This window comes from Mixophyes fleayi, chromosome 5, assembly GCF_038048845.1.
Source record: "Mixophyes fleayi isolate aMixFle1 chromosome 5, aMixFle1.hap1, whole genome shotgun sequence".
NCBI classification, from domain to species: Eukaryota; Metazoa; Chordata; class Amphibia; order Anura; family Limnodynastidae; genus Mixophyes; species Mixophyes fleayi.
This window is the reverse complement of record NC_134406.1, coordinates 7000104-7020308: the sequence shown is the minus strand read 5'-3', so window position 1 is coordinate 7020308 and position 20205 is coordinate 7000104. Positions and strand designations below refer to the sequence as shown.

General features: G+C 39.2%; 1 protein-coding gene across 4 annotated transcripts in view; it reads right to left on the bottom strand.

Annotated features, from left to right (window-relative positions):
- TSNARE1 (t-SNARE domain containing 1) overlaps positions 1-20205 on the bottom strand; it is a 235091-nt gene that overhangs the window by 55474 nt on the left and 159412 nt on the right. Inside the window, exons 9-10 of one of the 4 annotated variants that reach the window (XM_075211651.1) lie at positions 19229-19679; positions 16041-18843 (exon numbers count right to left, since the gene is read on the bottom strand). The exons of 2 other annotated variants lie outside the window; for them this stretch is intronic. In XM_075211651.1, coding sequence (XP_075067752.1) covers positions 18287-18843; positions 19229-19679 — 1008 coding nt within the window. In that variant the 3' untranslated portion in view covers positions 16041-18286. Of the gene's footprint in view, positions 1-16040; positions 18844-19228; positions 19680-20205 lie in introns of those variants that run through there. One more of the 4 variants, XM_075211650.1, reaches the window with a different exon arrangement.

The window sequence follows — 20205 nt, the reverse complement described above, 5'->3', positions numbered from 1 at the left end:
GCCCAGAAAATGGCTGCATATACTGTGGAGGAAACATGACTACTTTAATTATTATTGCTGCAGATGAAGCAGATATGTCTAAGTACTTTATCTCAACCATAAGAATAAAAATGCGTAAAGTTTATCAAATAAAGCGACACTATATAAGAACATTCTATTTATATTGTGAAACACTGCAATATTGAGAATTGAATGTAGCCTAAGACAAGATGTTTAATGTTTACATTAATAATCAGGTACTGTACCAGGGAGATAAGTTTAAAAATGCAGTTTGGCAGCTGTGTGAGTTCATGAACTGGTCTCGAAGTCTTAAAACAGATTTTTGTTTATAGATAACTTGATGATACCCATGAGCCTGTGAGAACAAACTTTGTCTTATTAGGCATGAATTCAATGTCACGGGAAAGTTCCGTGCCACACAGCTGTCTATGTACGGAGAAGTATAAAAATTCACAAACTTGGAATTGTTCCATCAAGTTTGAGATGAGACATTTTGCAGGTTTGACAGTCATCAAGGGCTGTCACGCCTGCAAACTCATTTACCTGACAAAAAAGGAGATTGCACCAAAAAAAAAAAAAAAAAAAAAGTATTGTTGCTTACCTGATATCAAACAAATGAAATAGAAAGTGACAGTATAAAACTCAACTGCAATATTTTACCCATGAAAAAGAAAAACAATAGATTAAGTTGGAGCCTCCCCCATCTGATTGTGCAGGAACAGAGATGTGAGCTTCTGGGTTTGATCCCTTTGATTTCCAGGCACCTGATATTTAAAACAAAAGGACTTCCTGTGGTTATCTGTGGACTTCTCTGGGCTGGCATATTACCACAGGGTAGACCAATCAGGTCTCAATTTGTACCTCAGCAAAAAAAATAAAAAAAAATAAAAAAATAAATAAATAGAAAACGCCTGCTCAACCCCCCATCAAATTCCCATGTCTCCTATATTTGTGCCAGTACACAAATCTGTGACATATTTCTGGGGATTTACTAAAAACGCAAAAGTAACTATGTCAATGCAAATGTGTGGTCTTTCTCCCCCTATTTTACATTAACCAATGCATACAAAATAAAGAATAACATTTTTTTCTATTAAACTACAAGCTCCATCTGCACTGAAAAAAACCCACAATACAAAATTAGTTTGGGTGGACTAGGGGTTGGAGGTGTGATCAGCTTTTTTAAACAAATGGACCCCCCCTCTAGTACTGTTGAGAATATTTCATAGTCACTTCTCACCAGGTTGTAAAGTTAAGTGATATTGTTTTATTTTTTATATGAGGACATTTAAAAATGCAAAAAGAACATTTAGTGATAAAGGCATTTCTAGAAAGCAATCAGCTATTACCAAAGTAAAATACTGTGACGTGTGCTCAGATTATTAAATATATATGTTTTTTTTTTTAAATAAAATCTTTTTCCTCTGGATTCCAAGCATCTCATTTAATTTCTGTAGTCAACACATTGATTCAGAATTAGCCTCAGGACTATTTTTTCCCTCTTAGCTTTCAGTCAGACTAATAATAAGTATTCAGTAAAGTATACAGATGGGGGGAGACAATGAAATGAGATTAACTCTTTCTGCAGCAGTTTGTCTGTTGAATATACATTATATTGTGCTCTGATTGAATTCAGCAGCCCCTTAAAGCGAACTCGATGAATACAAGTCAGTCAGTGGAACCATTTTGTGAGCTAAATTTATATATATATTTATATATTGGTTTTATATTACTCTCTGGTACGCCTTCATCTATTGATTTGTATTTATTATCTGATGAACTGCATTATTCTATACACCTCCTGTACATTCCTGTCCTTGATGACAATTGATTGAAGAGTTGTAAGCTGTGTCACAGCGGCCTGGCAAAGCTTGTATAAGTTGCACTTTAAACTTCTCTATTCCACCCTGTTATCAGAGTGGAATTCTGCACGTTCATGTTTGATATGACTGGTCACTCTGTCTTGCATTTGGATTAAGACTGGATTATTTGTATATCTTGTTGAATACCAACCCAGAGATTTGAACTGAATCCATCTGCTTATTTATATTTTACCCACCTTGTTCAGTATTATCTGTCAATATCACCATTGCGCCTTCGTTCTGTTGTACCTATGATATATATTTTTATATATAATATATATATATATATATATATATATATATATATATATATATATATATATATTTATTTGGGATAGGAGGCACTCAAGGATTTGCAGCTATGATAAAGTATAAAAACGCCATAAATGCTATCCCTAACGAAAGTTATACACTAACTTGAACATTGCAATCTATGAAATAAAATGGACTTTTGATACTTTGCTGTCGCTGTAAATCCTTGTCTGCCCCATATACCGGATCTATATGCAGCACGACGATTATCTCTAGCTGGAGTTGAGGCAGCTGGGTCAGTTTGCTTTATAATTTCGATGGCTATGTAATGGACATATACATATATATTGTGCAGAAAGAATGTTGATGACTATTTGATGGCTGACAGTAAGATGCATTTCAGTTGTGGCTGCCCTATGTCTTGCAATGTCTCAGACAGAACCCACACAGAGAAGGGGCTGTGGGGAGAAGACAGTAAGCGGAGGGGCTGTGGGGAGAAGACAGTAAGAGGAGGGGTTATGGGGTTGACAACAAGGATGCTGGGAAATAAACATCCCAGTCCTATTAAATGGATGTGGAAGGTTATTCTGTACCAATCTACTAGCTCTGTGTCATTATAAATACATAACATTGAAAGCAAATTATTAAATAAAAAGATCACGTAATCGATATCATGGAGATCTTTATATATTAGTCTGCTGACCTTCCTTAGCCAACATTGGTTGTGCACACATTGTAGCTTACCCTGTGCAGTTAACCAGATATCGCAGCGTGAGACCTGAAAAACTATGTCCCATAACGATTCTATAGAAATAGACAACATCATTATCGGCTAAGTTCAGAAATCTAGCTGGCCTCTATCATTTTGTGCCATATTGACAACGGAAATAATCCAAATTAGATCTCAATCAGCCCACCGGTGGCTGGCTAAGCTCAAGCAAGCCAACGACGCCGTTAATTACCTCCCAGTTGTTTGCGGTCTATTAGGAGTAGGTGATGAACTGGGTTCTATGCTGCTATATAGTGATAACTTTGCCAATAAGCAGAGAATAAGATTGAATGGGAGCAGCCAACTCCTGTGTCACATGATCTCAACTGTGCAAAGTAGGGAGGTCACGCAGTATACCAGAGGAGGAGGGAAAGAAGTGTGGTCTGCACTGCAGGCTCTCCCTCCTTCCTCTGTAGGCATGGAGGGGAGCAGTAGCTAGTAGAACTAGCTATAACGTAAAAGTGGGGGAGGTAGAAGGCATCTGGGGGACATCCGATGGGCAGGTGGGAGACGACAGATGGGCATGTGGTCTGGGCAGAATGTGGTGAGGTCTGTTGGGCATGACTGATGGACTTGTGGCAAGTTCTGGGGCAGTTTGAGGGGTATGGGTGTGAGTTTTCATCTTGAATCCGGGGGCTTGCGGGCTGTTTTGGAGCACTTAAGGGGCATAGGAAGGCATTTTACAATAAGTGATGACTGCATACCAATGTAGTTTTTAGACTATTTTTCAATTAATGAAATTAGGGATAATATGTGGCCTTTTTTGAAGGTTGAAGTGCCGTTGACATATATCAGCTTGCCCGTCACTGCTTTAAATAATAAACTGAATCATGCATTGAAAAACTAGAAAACAAATATAAATAAGTTACTATACCCCCCCCCCCAGAAAACTCGCCTTTTACGTAAATCTATAAGGGTCTTACTCCACTCTGCTCAATTTCCGTGATTCAAGCCAGTACTACAAGCCATCCGTAGCTATTCAATAGAGCTTTATGGCGCGCTATTGTTAGAGCGCTGAGGAAGAGCAATGGATGGACTGAGTCTGCTACCCGTCTCTCACCTTTAGGTATCGAGGAACCAGTTTTAAGGACTACAATTGAACAGAAAAGGTTAAATTGTTCTGTTGCATTTGGAAATTGTAATAAAAAGACATTGAGGAAGAAGAAAAATTTCAAATACAATAACTATTTACTATATTACACAAACGGAAGAACAGTCTTAAAAACTAGAGTATATATTGCAGCAGAGACAGATGACTGTCATTCCTCTGGGGAATCAGGTCATTCAGAAGCTGCTCACAAGCAGACAATGAGAGCAATATATTTCTATCAGCATTGCAATTTCTAAGATGCCGTTTTCCACTGTAAGACCGATCAAGCATCATACCAGCAAATTCTACAGGGGGACGCACACATGGCTGGAGAGTTAGGGTTTTATATTGCAGAAGAACTGAACAGTTCATGTACTAGAGCCCAAAATACCAATCAGTGTAAGGCGTTCTAAGATGAGGACTGGGCAAACAGACCTCCACCCCGCTGTGTGGGGTGGCTTCATTAAAGACCTCAAGGAACCTGATACACAAACGTGCCAGTTATTGTGTGGGCTGAAACATAATATTCACTACAGTCTAGAGACATCACTAAGGCATAACAGACTTCATTCTCATTATTATAATTTCAGTCCAAATAACAAACCCAACTTTAATAACTTGGCACAATGTTCACAAATGTGCCATTACCGGTGGCTACCAGCCGACTGATTGTGGTTGTTCACACATTGCACCTTGTAATTAAATCATCCGTTACAAAATGTAAAGTTTCACAAAGACGTTGAATCAAGGTCAGGAACTCATATAAAGTTCAGATTGTGTATATGTGTAATCAGATTCTCTCTTCATTGGGACTAAGGGCTAGATTTACTAAGCTGCGGGTTTGAAAAAGTGGGGATGTTGCCTATAGCAACCAATCAGATTCTAGCTGTCATTTTGTAGAAGGTACTAAATTAATGAAAGCTAGAATCTGATTGGTTGCTATAGGCAACATCCCCACTTTTTCAACCCCGCAGCTTAGTAAATCTAGCCCTAGGTGTTAAATAACATTCTTTTTTCTCAAAGTAATGCAGGAAAGAAAAGTTTATTCAAAAAGTTCCCCAAGCTTATTCTCACTAGTGTAATTGAAAACAAAATTGTAATCGTTGCGAATGATTAGACCATTTATTGGCGGTGAAAAAAGCTCACACCAAACCGAACCAGAACCCAATAAAATCATAACTCAAGTTTGTTTATTTTTACAACATAAACATTGCACTGAATGCCAAGTTCTCATAGGGTAATATACCAAACGATTTTTTTTTTTTTTTTTTTTAACATTTATGTATATATAGCACCAGCATAAGCTACGTGGCTTTACAATATTATATATATTGTTTCATACAATATATTGCTCAGGATGCAGCATACTTCCTCATACAAGAGTACACACCAGGCACCATAGACTTATGCCTAGTGTGTAGAACCAATCAGTATCATTATACTGGTGTTCCAAGGCAGGCTGTAAGCCATATGACAGCCAATGTGAACTATAGGCCATTTGCAGACCATAGGCTATCAGCATCACACAGATTATATATATATTAACCAAAAAATGTTGTGATTTATAAAAAAAAACAAAAAAAAATAGCTTAAAACATTGAACTGTGCAGAAACATTTATGTAGAAAATAATGTGAAACAGCAATACCTGATGATAACAATTATTGAATCACCAGCTTTACAAGTCACCTACTGACACCATCTTGCAGTGTAACTATTTAAAGACCTGCAACGACTAGTTGGCGAACTATACTAAAAATAGAGGGGCATTAGAAACCACAATGTTACATCAAACATCAAATGCTGAGTGCAAAATCCTGGTAAAGTTCTATGATAAGACCCCTCAAGATTCCAAAGAATAAAATAACATTCTTTCATTTCTGTTAGGCCAACTCAAACAATATATGGCCTACAACGGTGCATTATTGTCGCATAACGCATTATTTCCTTAATAAATTCCCAGGAAGGAAGTTTATCTGGTGCCTTGGCAGCTGCAGTGGTTTTTAAATCACCATGATTGAGCTGCTGTTAAACAAGTCAATCCAAGAAACTAAATACAAATGTAATGAGCTTGAAATTGGATAACATAGTAAATAATTGATTGGTTACATGAGTTCGCCTCTTGCCCTTTGCTCCACTAATCCACAGTGAAAGATATATACATTGATAGGACCACTACGGCCTATCAGGGAGAAATATGGGGTGGCTAAAGGGCTCTAAAAACCCCTCTAAAAATAAACACACATAATAGAACTGAAAATCCAAGGAAATGGGTTTCAGGCAATTCTATTAGTTAATCTCCATGGTGTGAAAGTAAAAGGCCAGAGACACTGATACAATATGAAATACAGTTGCATTCTATGTCACTATTAGATACAACAAAACAACGATTGAGAATCACATCCATATCGTTGGTGACTAGGAATCATAAAATATGACAAAGATAATATATTTAATTATAGTTTCTATTTTAAGGCGTAATATATCCAAGTGACAAACTATTTAATAATTAAAATGTTTAAACAATGCCTAATCCTACTTCATTTGATTCTCCTTCCATGTTGGTCAGACAAAGGTTACTACACCAACATTACACCCCCGGATGGGGTGATCCTAACAAGTAAAATGACCTTCTCTGGTACTGAGACATAATGGAAATGGGAGGGTGAAGGGGGGAGTGGGGTTAGATCTATACAAACAGCATTTCAGCCTGCAGTAAGCATTTATAATAATAAACCTATGCTGGCTTGTTACTTTCCATTTGTGAAGAAAACATTTGACATTTTTATAAATGAGCTTCACTGATACAATGTAGTTCATTGCAGTTTGTAGTCTCATCTCTACAAACCAATACAGAGACACCATTTCTATGCTCTAACCAATCAGAGCAAAGCTGGTGCCATGTACAATTGTGTGGGGGTGTGTTATAATTTAACTTATAACTGGGAATAAGCATTATTGTACGGCTCTTTTACAGGTTAGAGGCTTAGGTGATGAATAAAGTTCTGCCAGTTTGGGGAATTACATACACAAACTCAGTGGCCTCTTTATTAGGTACACCTGTCTAGTATTTGGTAAAACTCCCATTGCCCCAGATCAGCCTGAAATATTTGCAGCATGTGTTCAACAAGTTGCTGGAAACACTCCATAGAGATTCTGGTCCACGTTGACATGACAGCATCACACAGTCACTGCAGATCTGTCAGCTGCACATTCATGTGCTAATCTCCTGCTCCACCACATCCCAAAGGTGCTGTATTGGCTTTGGATCTGGTGACAGTGGAGGCCATTGTAGTAAAGATAATCTATTGTCATGTTCATGGAGCCAGTTTGAGATGCCGTGTGCTATGTGACACGGCAGGTTATCCTGCTGGTAGCAGCAATTAGAACTTGGGCAGATTGTGGCCATAAAGGGATGCACACGGTCAACAACAATACTCAGGCAGACTGTAGCATGTAAATGATTCTCAGTTGGTATTCAGGAGCCTAATGTGTGCCAAGAAACTAATTCCCACACCATTACATCACCAGCCTTCACTGTTTACATAAGGCAAGATGGATCCACAGATGTTGTTTATACCAAATATTCTGACCCTACATTCTGCAAGTCGCTGTAGGAGTAGAATCATCAGACCAGGCAACATTCTTCCAGTGTCCAGTTTTGATGAGTCTGTGCCCACTGTAGCCAAGTTTCCTGTTCTTAACGGACAGGAGTAAAACCCCAGGTTAGGCATTCAAAGGTCTTCTGCATACCACTGTTGTAACGTATGGTTATTTGACTGTCTACTTTTTTGTCACTGGCCATTCTCCTCTGCCCTCAACAAGGCATTTTCACCCTCAGAACTGCCCACTGGACATTTTTTGTTTTGCGCACTATTGAGACCAACCCGTCTGGCACCAACAATCATTCCACGGTCCGTCACTCCGAGCCCCCTTCATTCCAGTGAAGGGAAATCTTAATGCTACAATATATAATGACATTCTAGAGAATTGTGTGCTTCTAACTTTGTGTCAACATTTTGAGGATAACCCTTTCCTGTTACAGTACAACGATGCCCCTGTGCACAAAGTGAGGTCCATCAAAAAATGGTTTCAAGACTTTGGTGTGGAAAAAATTGACTTGCCTGCATAGAGCTCTGACCTCAATCCCATGGAAGATCTTACAAAAGCTGACCGTGAGCCAGGCCCTATCGCCCACCATTAGCTCCCTACCTCACCAATGCTCGAGGCTGAATGGTTATGAATCCTTGCAGACATGTTCCGAAATCTAGTGGAAAGCCTTATCAGAAAAGTGGAGGCTGTTAAAGCAGCAACTCCAAATGAATACTCATGGTTTTGGAATCAACAAATACATAAGGATGTGAAGTTCAGATAGGCAAAGGTATGTGGACATGTAGTGTAGATATATGGTAAAGAGACTAAACACAAGCTCTGCCACTAGGGGCACTACAACAGACATGTTACTTGCCCCAATCATCTCTTATGTAGGACACGTCAGCAGGCCACTATTATAACATCAAAGGTGAGCAATATCTATGAGATTGCTTTTAAGTATGTCCAATTATGAATCAGGTGTCCAGGGTACTACGTGTAGATGAACCGTGTTATTTCCTTCTCACATAAGTTCTAAGCTACGGCTTTTGTTGGGAGTGGGAGACTGATGTCATAGAATCTACTAAGGAAAGGGTAGACAATGACATAGTTCCAACATCGTTAACAGGGAAAGGTGTAAAATAAATGTTTACACACTTTAGGGGGGTTTGCTTTCAATTCTGTTCCAAGAAGGTCATAATCTGATTTAGAACTGAATTTACAGCAAATACAGGATGTAATCTGGAAAGCCATTATATAATGTGGTATATTCCACTTACAGTGTTTAAATACTAAAAGTGTAATGATCAGCACTGGCTGGTTTCTTGCAAGGTATCTGGGATTGGTTAAAGAGAATTTATAGCGATAGTGTAGCAACACATTAACACCTAAAGAAGCAAATTGATGTACACACGAAACGTTGAGTTTTGCGTATTCAAGAAAATGTAATTCCATCATTTTACTCCCTGGTTTTATGTATTTGTGTTTCAATATAAAGTGTCTACACTTGTGGGGTTCGTCCTTCTGCTCCCGGGGAGGTCTTTTAATCCCTGAGTCTCCTGAACATTTCGGGATTGTAGACAACTATGAACAATGTTGGTATTAACCTCACTGATTTCTGTTAGACCATTTCTTGCAGAAGGATTTAAGCAAGTGGTGGACGGTTTAATGACAGGTTATCCAACTAAGAATTTTACTTTTATTAATTTCTTAAATACAGGTTTAAATTCTGTCTTTTTTAGGCAAATAAATATAGGGGTGAACCTGTATTTTGCTCACTAGGTTTATTGCATTCTTAATTTAGAGAAATACTATAGGGAAATATAAAAATATATGTGGATACAGGATAACATAGTAAGGTGGAAAAAAAAATCCAGGAAAAATTCATGTTATATGCGTGTGAATTTGATAAAAAAGTGCAGAAGTACCTCTCTTATTAATGGCATTAAAATATTGTCACAATAGTTGTAAGCAGCACGCACACCTGTGTGCCTCCGAAAAATATAAATGAGCAAAGTCTGACCTACGTTCGGGCTCACCGATCCTAAAAATGATATATAAATATATATGCCATGGTACAGTCTTCACAAACACCTGGTCCAAACAGATATGAACTTTTGTATAAACAAAATGCTGCTTCTTTACAATAATCTTCGTCTTAGCCCTAATGTTTCCTTGTCTCATGTTCCAGTCATACGAGAAATAAAAGGACAAGGGGCTAAAACTAAGAAATTGTAGACCATACGCAGAAAACTGGGTGGTCTCGAGTTCAATGTGACCCTGAAATATATTCTATCATGGCAAGTTTAATATCATCCAAGGCCAAGCTGGCCAAGAGTTAAGATGCCAGATTTATTGGGAACTTTTTAGGATACAATTCAAACAATGGGAAACATTGAACAATTTGTGGCAATATCATTCGAAGACTGGAGAACAATGAATTAGGTTAAATGTCTTCTTGAAAAGAGTTTTCCTAAAAATTACAACATTTAAAACGCTAAGGAGACAGCCAATCCAAAGCAAAGCAACACAATGCGACTTTTTAAAGACCGTAACATATTACTAAAAATATATAATGAAGGTCCAATAAAGAGGATGCAATTCTCTCTATACCCCTGTAAATCTAAACACTTGAATTAAATAAGTTTTAGATTGTCACCAACACAAAATGAATTCAAAACTGTTATGTGTGAGAGTGTGGCCCCCTCGATTCACAAGGAACCAACATAATTAGTCAAGCACAATTCTCAACTCACTCTCATGCATATTGGTGAAAAATGTCTCATTTGATACAGGCAATGCATGCACTTTAAGACGCTAGACAAACCATAATGAATCATCTGATACCATATCTAGTTGTAAGGATGATACTTATGAGTACTTACCATGTACTTACCCACACATAAGGCTGTTAGAAGGTGGAACTTGTCAGCTGAAATGAACGCACAATGTTTTGGTTCTCAGTAGCATTTATTTGGAAGCAGGAAACCAATCACTAAGTACAGTGTATACTGCACTGTGTGTGGCTGTTGTACATGATGTGGTGAAAATTAATCAATCTGCACCATGTTTATAGATAAGAGACAGCTTTCTCGGGGATGGGGGGCAACAGTCATTAAATACATCTATCTGTACATGAATGTTCTTTACAGAAATTACACTTTCTAACATCAACCTGTAGGCATCGATCTTCCAGGTGTTTACGTCATACGGCGATTATAATTATTTGCCCACTTCTGGAAACGGCAATAGTACTCGGACACAGCACATATTTTTTTAATAACTTAACAGAGTCAAAGTCAAATTCCCTCAGTGTTCAGTTTTCACAGTGTTGATGATGTACTGGCTGCTAATATCAAGTGACAGAAACATTTCTCCAATGTGCATTGTAGATATGTGTTTATAGTGTCAGACCTATTCCCACCTTCCATGTGACCCTGATTCCAACAAAATTCAAGAGAAAAATGGTCAGTTTTTAGGAAAAAGTGAAAATAAAACCCTACAATATCCCGGTTGCATTATTGTGCACACCCCTAAACTAATAATTTGATTCTTTTTGAATAAGTTTATCACATTTGCACATCTGAATGTTGCAGTTATATCCCACTGTTCCCTGTGTAAACTTCTTTCTTGGACCTCCACAGTCATCTTTAGGTCATTCCACAGGTTTTCAATGGTATTGTGGTCTGGGATCTGAATGAGCCATTCCAAGACTTTGATGGTCCTTTCTGAAACCATTAATTGACCTTGATGTGTGCTTTGGATTGTTGTCATGTTGGAAGATGAATAATCATCTTTCTGAGATAGACCAGCAGGGTTTGTGCCAAAATATGAGATATTTGAATCTATTCATTATGTCCTCTATTCTGACTAGAGTCCCTGTTCCAGCTGAAGAGAAGAAGCTACAAAGTATGATGACTGCACCACCATGCTTTACAGAAGGTCTGGTGTTCTTTGGGGTGATGAACTGTGTTGTTTTTGCACCACACATATCTTTAGAATTCAGTTCAAAATTGGTCACATCAGACCACATGGTTTTTTGGTGAATGTGTTTTTTCACAATTTAGACAGGCCTCCATCTTGCCGTCCTACCCCATAGCTCAGATATGTACAAAATACAGAAGATTATTGTCATATGTAGGGAGGAACCAGTTCCTCACAGGAATTCCTGCAGCTCCTGTAATGTGGTCCTAAGCCTACTGGTAGCCTCCCTGATTTCAGGGCTGACGGCAAATATCATAAACTTGTAGAACAGGCAGAAGAGGTCTTCACCTATAGCAGCCACCTTTCCCGTAGAGCTGAATGCGCTCACAGGTATTCACATGCCCCGAGGTCTTAAACTCAGAGTAGTACAAGTTTATAATATTACCATAGCGCAGGTGAGGGCCTGGTGGTAGAAAGCAGCGAAGTCCAAAACAGGCCGAGGTCAGAGGGCAAATGCAGGCAGCGGTAGTGAGGTCCAGGCAGAGGTCAGGGGCGGCAGAAAACAGCGTATCCAGAGAACAGGCAGAGACCAAAAACACAAGCAATCCAACAGAGTCCAGTAAGCAAGCCAGGGGTCATACACAGAAGAATCAATCCAAATTACAAGGAGCAGACAAAGAGAGCAGGTCAGCAGACTGAAACAAAGAGCTATAACGGGCAGGGAGGCTAAGCCCCCTCAGCCTAATATACCTGGAAGAACTTATTCCTGAAGAATCGTGCCTAAATCCTGAGTCAGGCCTAGAACAATGTCGGATGCAGGGATAATAGAGGAAGGTTCAGTGAGAGGAAGATGCGAGGCAATGAAGCTGCGAGACAAAGCATCTGCTTTGGTGTTTTTGGACCCTGGTCAGAACGTAATAATGAATTTAAAACGGGAGAAGAGGACCCACGGGGCTTGTCTGGAATTTAAGGTCCTAGCAGATTGGATATATTGTAGATTATTATGGTCCGTGTATACCGTAATTACATGGGTTGCTCCTTCAAGCCAATGCCGCCATTCTTCAAACGTCCACTTAACTGCCAATTACTCCCGATTACCAACATCGTAGCGGACTTCTGCAGAAGAGAATTTTCGGGACAAAAATGCACAGGTGTGCAGTTTGTGGTCGCAGGGATCTTTTTGCGAAAGGATAGCACTAGCTCCAATATCAGAGGCGTCAACTTCGATTATGAAAGGCAGTTCCGGATTCAGATGTCGGAGGACTGGCGTGGAGATAAAAGCATTCTTGAGCGCCTTGAAGGAAGCCAAAGCTGAGGGAGACCTATTAGTAGCATCGGCCCCTTTGCGGATAAGAGCTGTGATGGGGGCCCTAATACTGAGAACGAACGGATGAATCATCTGTAGTAGTTGTGGAATCCTAAAAATCTCTGAATGGCTTTCAGATTAGTAGGCTTAATCTAGTCAAGGATTGCTTGGACCTTACTGGGGTCCATAGAAAAGCCACTTGGGGAGATGACATATCCTAGGAACGTGAAGGCTGAACAACCGGAAAGGGAGGGTCAAACAGGCTGAAGAACAGGCCATACTCCAACGTAAGATCTCCCCCTTATTCCAGTCAATGTGAGGATTGTGCAGATGGAGCCAGGGTCCTCATAATGAAGACCGAGGGCATTAAAAAAGGCATCCACGGATTGCAGAGCAAGGCTAGCTGGGGGAAATACTGAATGCCCAGGATTTCGGATCACTCTAGAGCAGGGAGATGATTATGCCGACCCTCTGCTGGTCCGAGCCCGAGGCACGGGGTCTGAGACGGAAGTATAGCTTACAGCTTTCTTTGAGTTTGCGGAACAGAGTCCTGTCCCCGGAGATCCGAGCCGGTAGGTTCAATTTGGGCATGATTAATGGTGCAAGGGTTGCTTGTGAGGCCTAGGCGGCTTCCTCTTGGGCAGACAATCTGAGTGAGAGATCCTGAACCAGGGCTTGTATCTGCCCTGCTAGGACTTGAGCCGGACCAAGATCCATCACAGGCTTCCGCAATATTTAATGGCCGGTTATAATGTCAGGGCTGACGGCAAACATTATAAACTCATAGAACAGGCAGAAGGGGTGTTCACCTATAGCAGCCGCCTTTCCCGTAGAGCTGAACGTGCTCACAGGTACTCAGATGCCCCCAGGTCTTAAACTCAGAGTAGTACAAATTTATAATATAACCGTAGCGTAAGCGAGGGCCTGATGGTAGAAAGTAGCGAAGTCCAAAACAGGCCGAGGTCAGAGGGCAAATACAGGCAGCGGTAGTGAGGTCCAGGCAGAGGTCAGGGGCGGCAGAATACAACGTATCCAGAGAACAGGCAGAGATCAGAGTCACAAGCAATCCAACAGAGTCCAGTAAGCAAGCCAGGGGTCATACACAGAAGAATCAATCCAAATAACAAGCAGCAGAGGAAGAGAGCAGGTCAGCAGACTGAAAAAGAGAGCTTTAAACCGGCAGGGAGGCTAAGAATTGAGGGGCATGGCAGATAATTAAATTCCCAGCTGGGAATGAATTTAACTGTTAATGTTACCGCACGCGCCCGGCTGGCCAGCTTGCCGTGGCGGTGAAGTTTGGAGCGCCCCGGCCGATATCATGGCGACGGCCGGGACGTGTCCGAGGAGCCAGAGCGAGTCGTGGCGGTGCTAACCTCGTAACACCTGATGAATTTTCTTATTGTCATCAACTTTAGAGGGACATTCCCATCTCGCAAATCTCCCAATTGTGCCACATTTTCTTCACTTATCGATGATAGTCTTCAGAGGGATCCTGTAAAACGTATTGAAAGCTCCTTGTGGACCATGGCTTCATGGATGCAATCAAGAATTCTGAAAGAAAATCCTACAGGAACTGCTGATCTTCATTTGGCATTAATCAAAACCACTTTCATTACTGGCAGGTGTATGCTATTACCTGTGAACACGATTTTAAATGGGATTGGTTCATTCTGAATCCAGCTACAACCCCATTATGAAAGGTCGTGCACACTTATGCAAATTTGTATTGTACGCTTTTTTATTTTCAATTTTTCTTAAAACATATCTATTTGAATTTTCTTAGTTGTAAGGTCACATTACAGGTTTTACATGATTTATCTTGATTTTGCATTTCACATCACAAAGACCTGCAATTTCAACAATAGTGTGTTCACAATATATATATATTTATTCCATTAAGTCACTCACTTTATACCACACCCTAGGATGTAAGTAGTTTTGTCCTGGTGTAAGCTGGTGTATTACAACCTCTAGGGATAGTGCAATCTGGGTGAGGGTATTGATCTTACCTTTATGTTTTTCTAGCTATACCTTGCATATGACATAAAACACATCTGCAATTGCTTACTGGCCACTTACCAGGCCTTGTTATTGTCATATACTTCATTTAAAATAAACCGACATGCAAATAACATTTCCCATAACAATCTCGGTTTTCCAGGATTCCTAAGCTAAAATTTGCAAGATTAAAGATATTTAAATTTAAAGTCAACACAAACATGGAACAGATTGAATCCTCTTGTGCCGTTACTATTTGTTGATGCTAATTATGTATTTATGTTTATACCACATGTTTTACCTACAGCTAAAGAGTTTGTGCTTCCGTGTAGAATCCCTGTTAGTTAGGCCCCACGGTTACCAGCACTGACAGACAGAAAAAACTGGACAAGGGGACTAGAAATCGGCTCACTGTGTAAATAATAAACTCGAGTGGCCGAACATTTCTGGATCTGTGTGTACTACACATTTTTGTCCAAGCTGGTTCTGGTTGAATGGCCGGGACGGGTACAGCAGCGGTAACATTGTCCTCTATCCCAACTGTCAGTGATGCGTTCCAGTAACGGGGTTAAGAGGGGCACAGAACTATTAGATGGTAGATGAGACAGGCCCAGCTACCAGGGACTGTGCAAAAGATGGACAGCTTCTTTAGGTCATTTGCCATTAGGGATGGAGGCACAGAGCTGGGTCAATGTGTATCTGGGTTATACGGTCACATTGGCTTTACCTATTGAGGTACAGAGTTCACGTAACTAACCTGAAACAAACATAATGAACAAAACAATATACATGAGTATTAATATTTATAGATATTAACGTGAACCTTATAAGATATTTTTAGAATCTGACAGAATATACCAACGTATATAAGAGTCGAGGAACCCTTAGTTAATAGGAGACATTCATACATGAGGGGATAGATTAATTCAGGAAGTATCTTAGTATAAGGTTTCATATCTTCAGGCAGAGAAATGGAAACTAATTACAGACGTTCCTTTGCTTTTAACACACTGCCAAATGGACAAATCCTTATTACGTTGTTTTTAAAGACACTAAAGTGATTGTTCGTGATGATGATTGCTTCACTCTATAAAGGTGTCTGCAGGTTTTATGTAATCAGCGTCACGTGCGAGAAATGAAGATTTATCATTATAGGAAACTCGCAGAGAAATGTCTATGCTACAAATCCAAAGGCTGAAATACACTAGACACCGTGTAAAAGGCGAGATAGATTTTTAAATGGTTTATTAATAATAATAATAATAATAATATGCCACCTGTCTCATCTATACAGTGAAACCGCTACATACTTACATAGTGGTTTATTGTACAAATTAGTATTGTGTATTGTATTTGTAAGCGTTTAATGGCAATTCATCTTCTGTACACATTCTGGTAGATACAAAGTGACGCAGAGATAGTAGAAGACGTGTCTCTGTGTTACTAAATATCTACAGTTCCATATAACTGATAAGGAGGGAAAGAAACAGAGGGCTCTGTTTTACTTATGGTCATTTCATGCAATATACCTGTAACTCCACTGCTAACAAAAGTAATAGGAAGCCGTAAAAAAATAAAATAAAATTAACCATTGCAAGCAACATTGCAGGTTCTAACTGACCATAAAATGTGGAAAAAAAAAATGCAATATATTGAAATTATTTATTGCTCTGAACAAGGCATCCCAAAATATGCTAGACAGGCTCTGATCAAGGAAATTGTTCATTTGAAATCAAATAATATCCAATAAAAAATATAAAACATCTGATTAATTATGGTCAGCTTGTTTTTTTAAATTGTCATTCTTCCAAACGATCTGACATTGATATTAATTTATTTGCTGACTTATGGAAGAAAAGTATTTAATGTCTATAAAGCACCAAGGGCTGGGGATGCAAGATACATTTTGACCCATGATCAGTTGCACACAACCCCGGGGGGAAATTAAGTGAGACTATATAGGAGGGTTATCATTGTATTTTACAGAAGGAATGGCACCACCTTCTGTTGGTCACAGAACAAGGCAGACTTGTGCCGTTGTGACCATGGGGCCTTCATCTTACAAAAGTTAAGGATCTAAACTCTAGCAATTTTGCTCAGTGGTCATGTGCATCTATTGAAAGGTGATAGTATTCCTGTGAAGCACAGACCTGGGGGGAAGGGAGGCTGCAACATTCTTTTAAAAAAAAGAGTGTGGACTGCAATTGTGTCCAGAAGTTCTAATGGAAGGTGCAATCAATCTGTGGCATTTCCCCTTTGTACTATTCATACTGCAACATCTTTATGTAACAGTAACAGCTCCTTGAAAACTATACCCTTCATGCAACTTGCTTCATGTAAAAGAGCAATGAGTAACATTCAAAAATAAATATTCAAAAGATTCTGGAACTGGGTTAGAACTAAAGACACAGGAGATAAGGCAAAGAAATTCGTAAACTTTTTTCCTACGAACGTGTTTGAAAATCTATTGAAGAATATAACAAATTGCATTTAGGGGGGGATAATGTTCCATACTTTTTTAAATACTATTAAAATGTTTTGCTTACATTTAAATACAAGGAAAATTAATAGTACAAAGCTTCTTTTTGGCTGATTTGGGATCATTCCTCAGGGTGGCTCTATAAGAGCCTTGCATAGCGATCAGATCTCATATGGCAATATCTCTCCAGTCTATAACATAGACAACACCGTCACTTAATGAGAATAGAGCTGGAACGGTTACAATGTTGTTCACGTGAAACTCGTTGCCTTATACTCTTGGCTATCAGTTCAGTTCTAGCCCTTCCGCAAATGTAGCAATGAAACGATAGCTAAAACAAAAACAGGGATAGCAGAGAATTATTGTGTGTGAACATTTTTGCCAAAGCTCTAGACAATGCTTTGTTCGTTAATGTAAAAATACTTAAACAACGCCTTTCCAGTTGACCTCCTTTTTTTCAACAAAGGTAAATGCTTTTATACCCTTACTTTAAAAACAAAATCGGGAGGATCTCTTCTTATATCCGCATGCCTCGACTCGCGCTGGTAGTAAATGGCGCCAGTTCTGATATGTTGCTTTGTAGTGCGAATCCAGCACAATCTTTTTTTCAGCTACATATATTGTCGATTATGCATTTGATTCCAATTGGGAAAATCTACCTATTCCAGTATGATAAATATGACTTTTTTTTTCTCCATTTTTTAAAAACTTTTTTTTTTTTAAATTTATGTAAGAAAAATATTATCTCAGAATAAAAAGAACACATACAAAATATTTTCTCACAAACCGATAAATCCAAATAGAAAATATGCACAATGTATTTCACAACCTACAAAAATGGCTCTATTTATGCACTGTGTAAGGGAAGTCTTTTCCTCTAACGACCTACCGAAAATAATAAAAAAAAAATAATAATAAAAAAAAAAGGAGTTTGCAATTTTTTCCCCATGAATAAAAAAAGTTGATCTGAATTTAGTCATTTATGTAAGATTTTTTTTTCATTGAAGAAAACGTCTTTACAATTCTTCCTCAACTTTCAAGATCATACCAGAAAATACTTCAATGCCCGAAGGTCCACCAGATTCACCCCCACCTATTCGTGAAGGACCCCGTGCAGGTCCACCTGGCGCTCGATCCTGTACAAAGTGAACGGTTTCCCTGCGTGAATTGTTACTGTCCACCATTTTTTCCAAGGTCCGGTTTAAAACCTCAACGTTGTCCGCTAAGCGTCTGCTTTGCTCCACAAGGTTCTCCAATATGAGGTTTTGCTGCACCATGAGGGAAGTTTGCTGCTGGTACCAAGATGATAAAAGGGTGTTCTGCTGTATTTGACTTTCCATTAATTGTTTTTCAAATTCAGAGACTTCGTGTTTCCTCCGGGCGTGCTGAGTCGTTTGAGAAAGTCTTCTCACGTAGGTGGATTTCATCTGGATCTGAGGCGAGGACGGAGGGGACGGAGAAGACGCTGACGTCTGAATGATCACCGGATGATCAGACATATCGGGCTCAGCAGAAACCATTTCTATAGTTTTTAGAGGTACCCATGTACAACCAGGGCCATTTTCCTCCTCATCTGTGGGAATTAAAAAAAAATAAAATAAAATTACTAAATGTAAAAAAGTAAAAGAAAAAAAAAAGTGCGTTACAAAATCGGACTAACGCAAAAGCTGTATCCACAGATACAAAAACAAGTTACAAGGCACTTAATTAGTCCAGGTTAGTCTTATGGAACTTGAGTAGGCTCTTTAACAAATTGAGCACTCAATATCATGGTCGCCTGCAAATCAGAAAACTTAAACGGATACATCATTTAAGCACAAGTTATATCCACACCATACCAAAATTGGGCCCACATTGAAAGAACTCAAAAACCAAGGTAAACATGGCACAACACTAACTGAAATTAACTTCTACTTTGCCAACGCTTTAAAGTCAAAGAGCTTGTCCAGAAGTTTTACCTGACTGGAGCTCCAGAGCTATGTGCTGAGCATCAACTTCCACATCTATTTCATCATGGTCATCATCCTCATCATCATCACCACCAAATCCAGGATAAACATCACTATTTGTATCATTATGTAGAGCTGAAGGGCTGGAGTTTCTGTTCAGGCCTCCTGAAGATACAACGGATCGCTTTATGATGGCCAACTTCTCCTTAGTCCGTCTTTTCATATCGTCCCACCTTCTTCTCAAGTCTCTAGTGGTTCTTGGAGATCGTGCCACCGAGTTGATTTTCTTAGCGATGTCTAACCAGATCCTCTCTCTCGCTGGCTGGCTGAGGTTGACCCTCTCGCTTCCATAGAGTTTGGAGTGATTTTTTGTTACTTCGGCCACCAAAATTTCAAGTTCAAGAGGAGAAAACTTCTCCTTTCTCTTCCTGGGTGCACAGGTCATTCTAAGATTACGCCTCTTGTAAAATGAAATGAGAAGTGCTGTTTGAAACTACATTCCAAAAAACCAAGATACAAACAAAACTGATCATAGTACAAGTTAACGGGTAGCATACACACACCGGAGGAAGCAATTTTGTAGGGCAGAAGCTATTTTTACATACTCAGCCTTCAATTCATTAGTAACCAGCGACATCGCTGAGGCGTGACGCAAGAAATAGGACAACACTAATATATAGTGAACTGAAAGGCTGAATACGCTCAATTGTTAGTATAGCCCACAAAATAGCCACCTCCAATGCTTGTAGGCGACAAGTGACATAAATAAATAATCAAATAAGCAGCATCCAACAAAATCAGATTTAATATTATGTTTGATAATGGTTTTCCCATTCATATAATAAAACATAGAATATTGCAATAAAATACTCACCAATATAAATACTTAGATATTGTACTACTCTATTTTATGAATAACTGATAAATATTTGCATCATTTTTATTGGACCAATTTATATATTTTCTGAACATAAAGCTTTAACCGC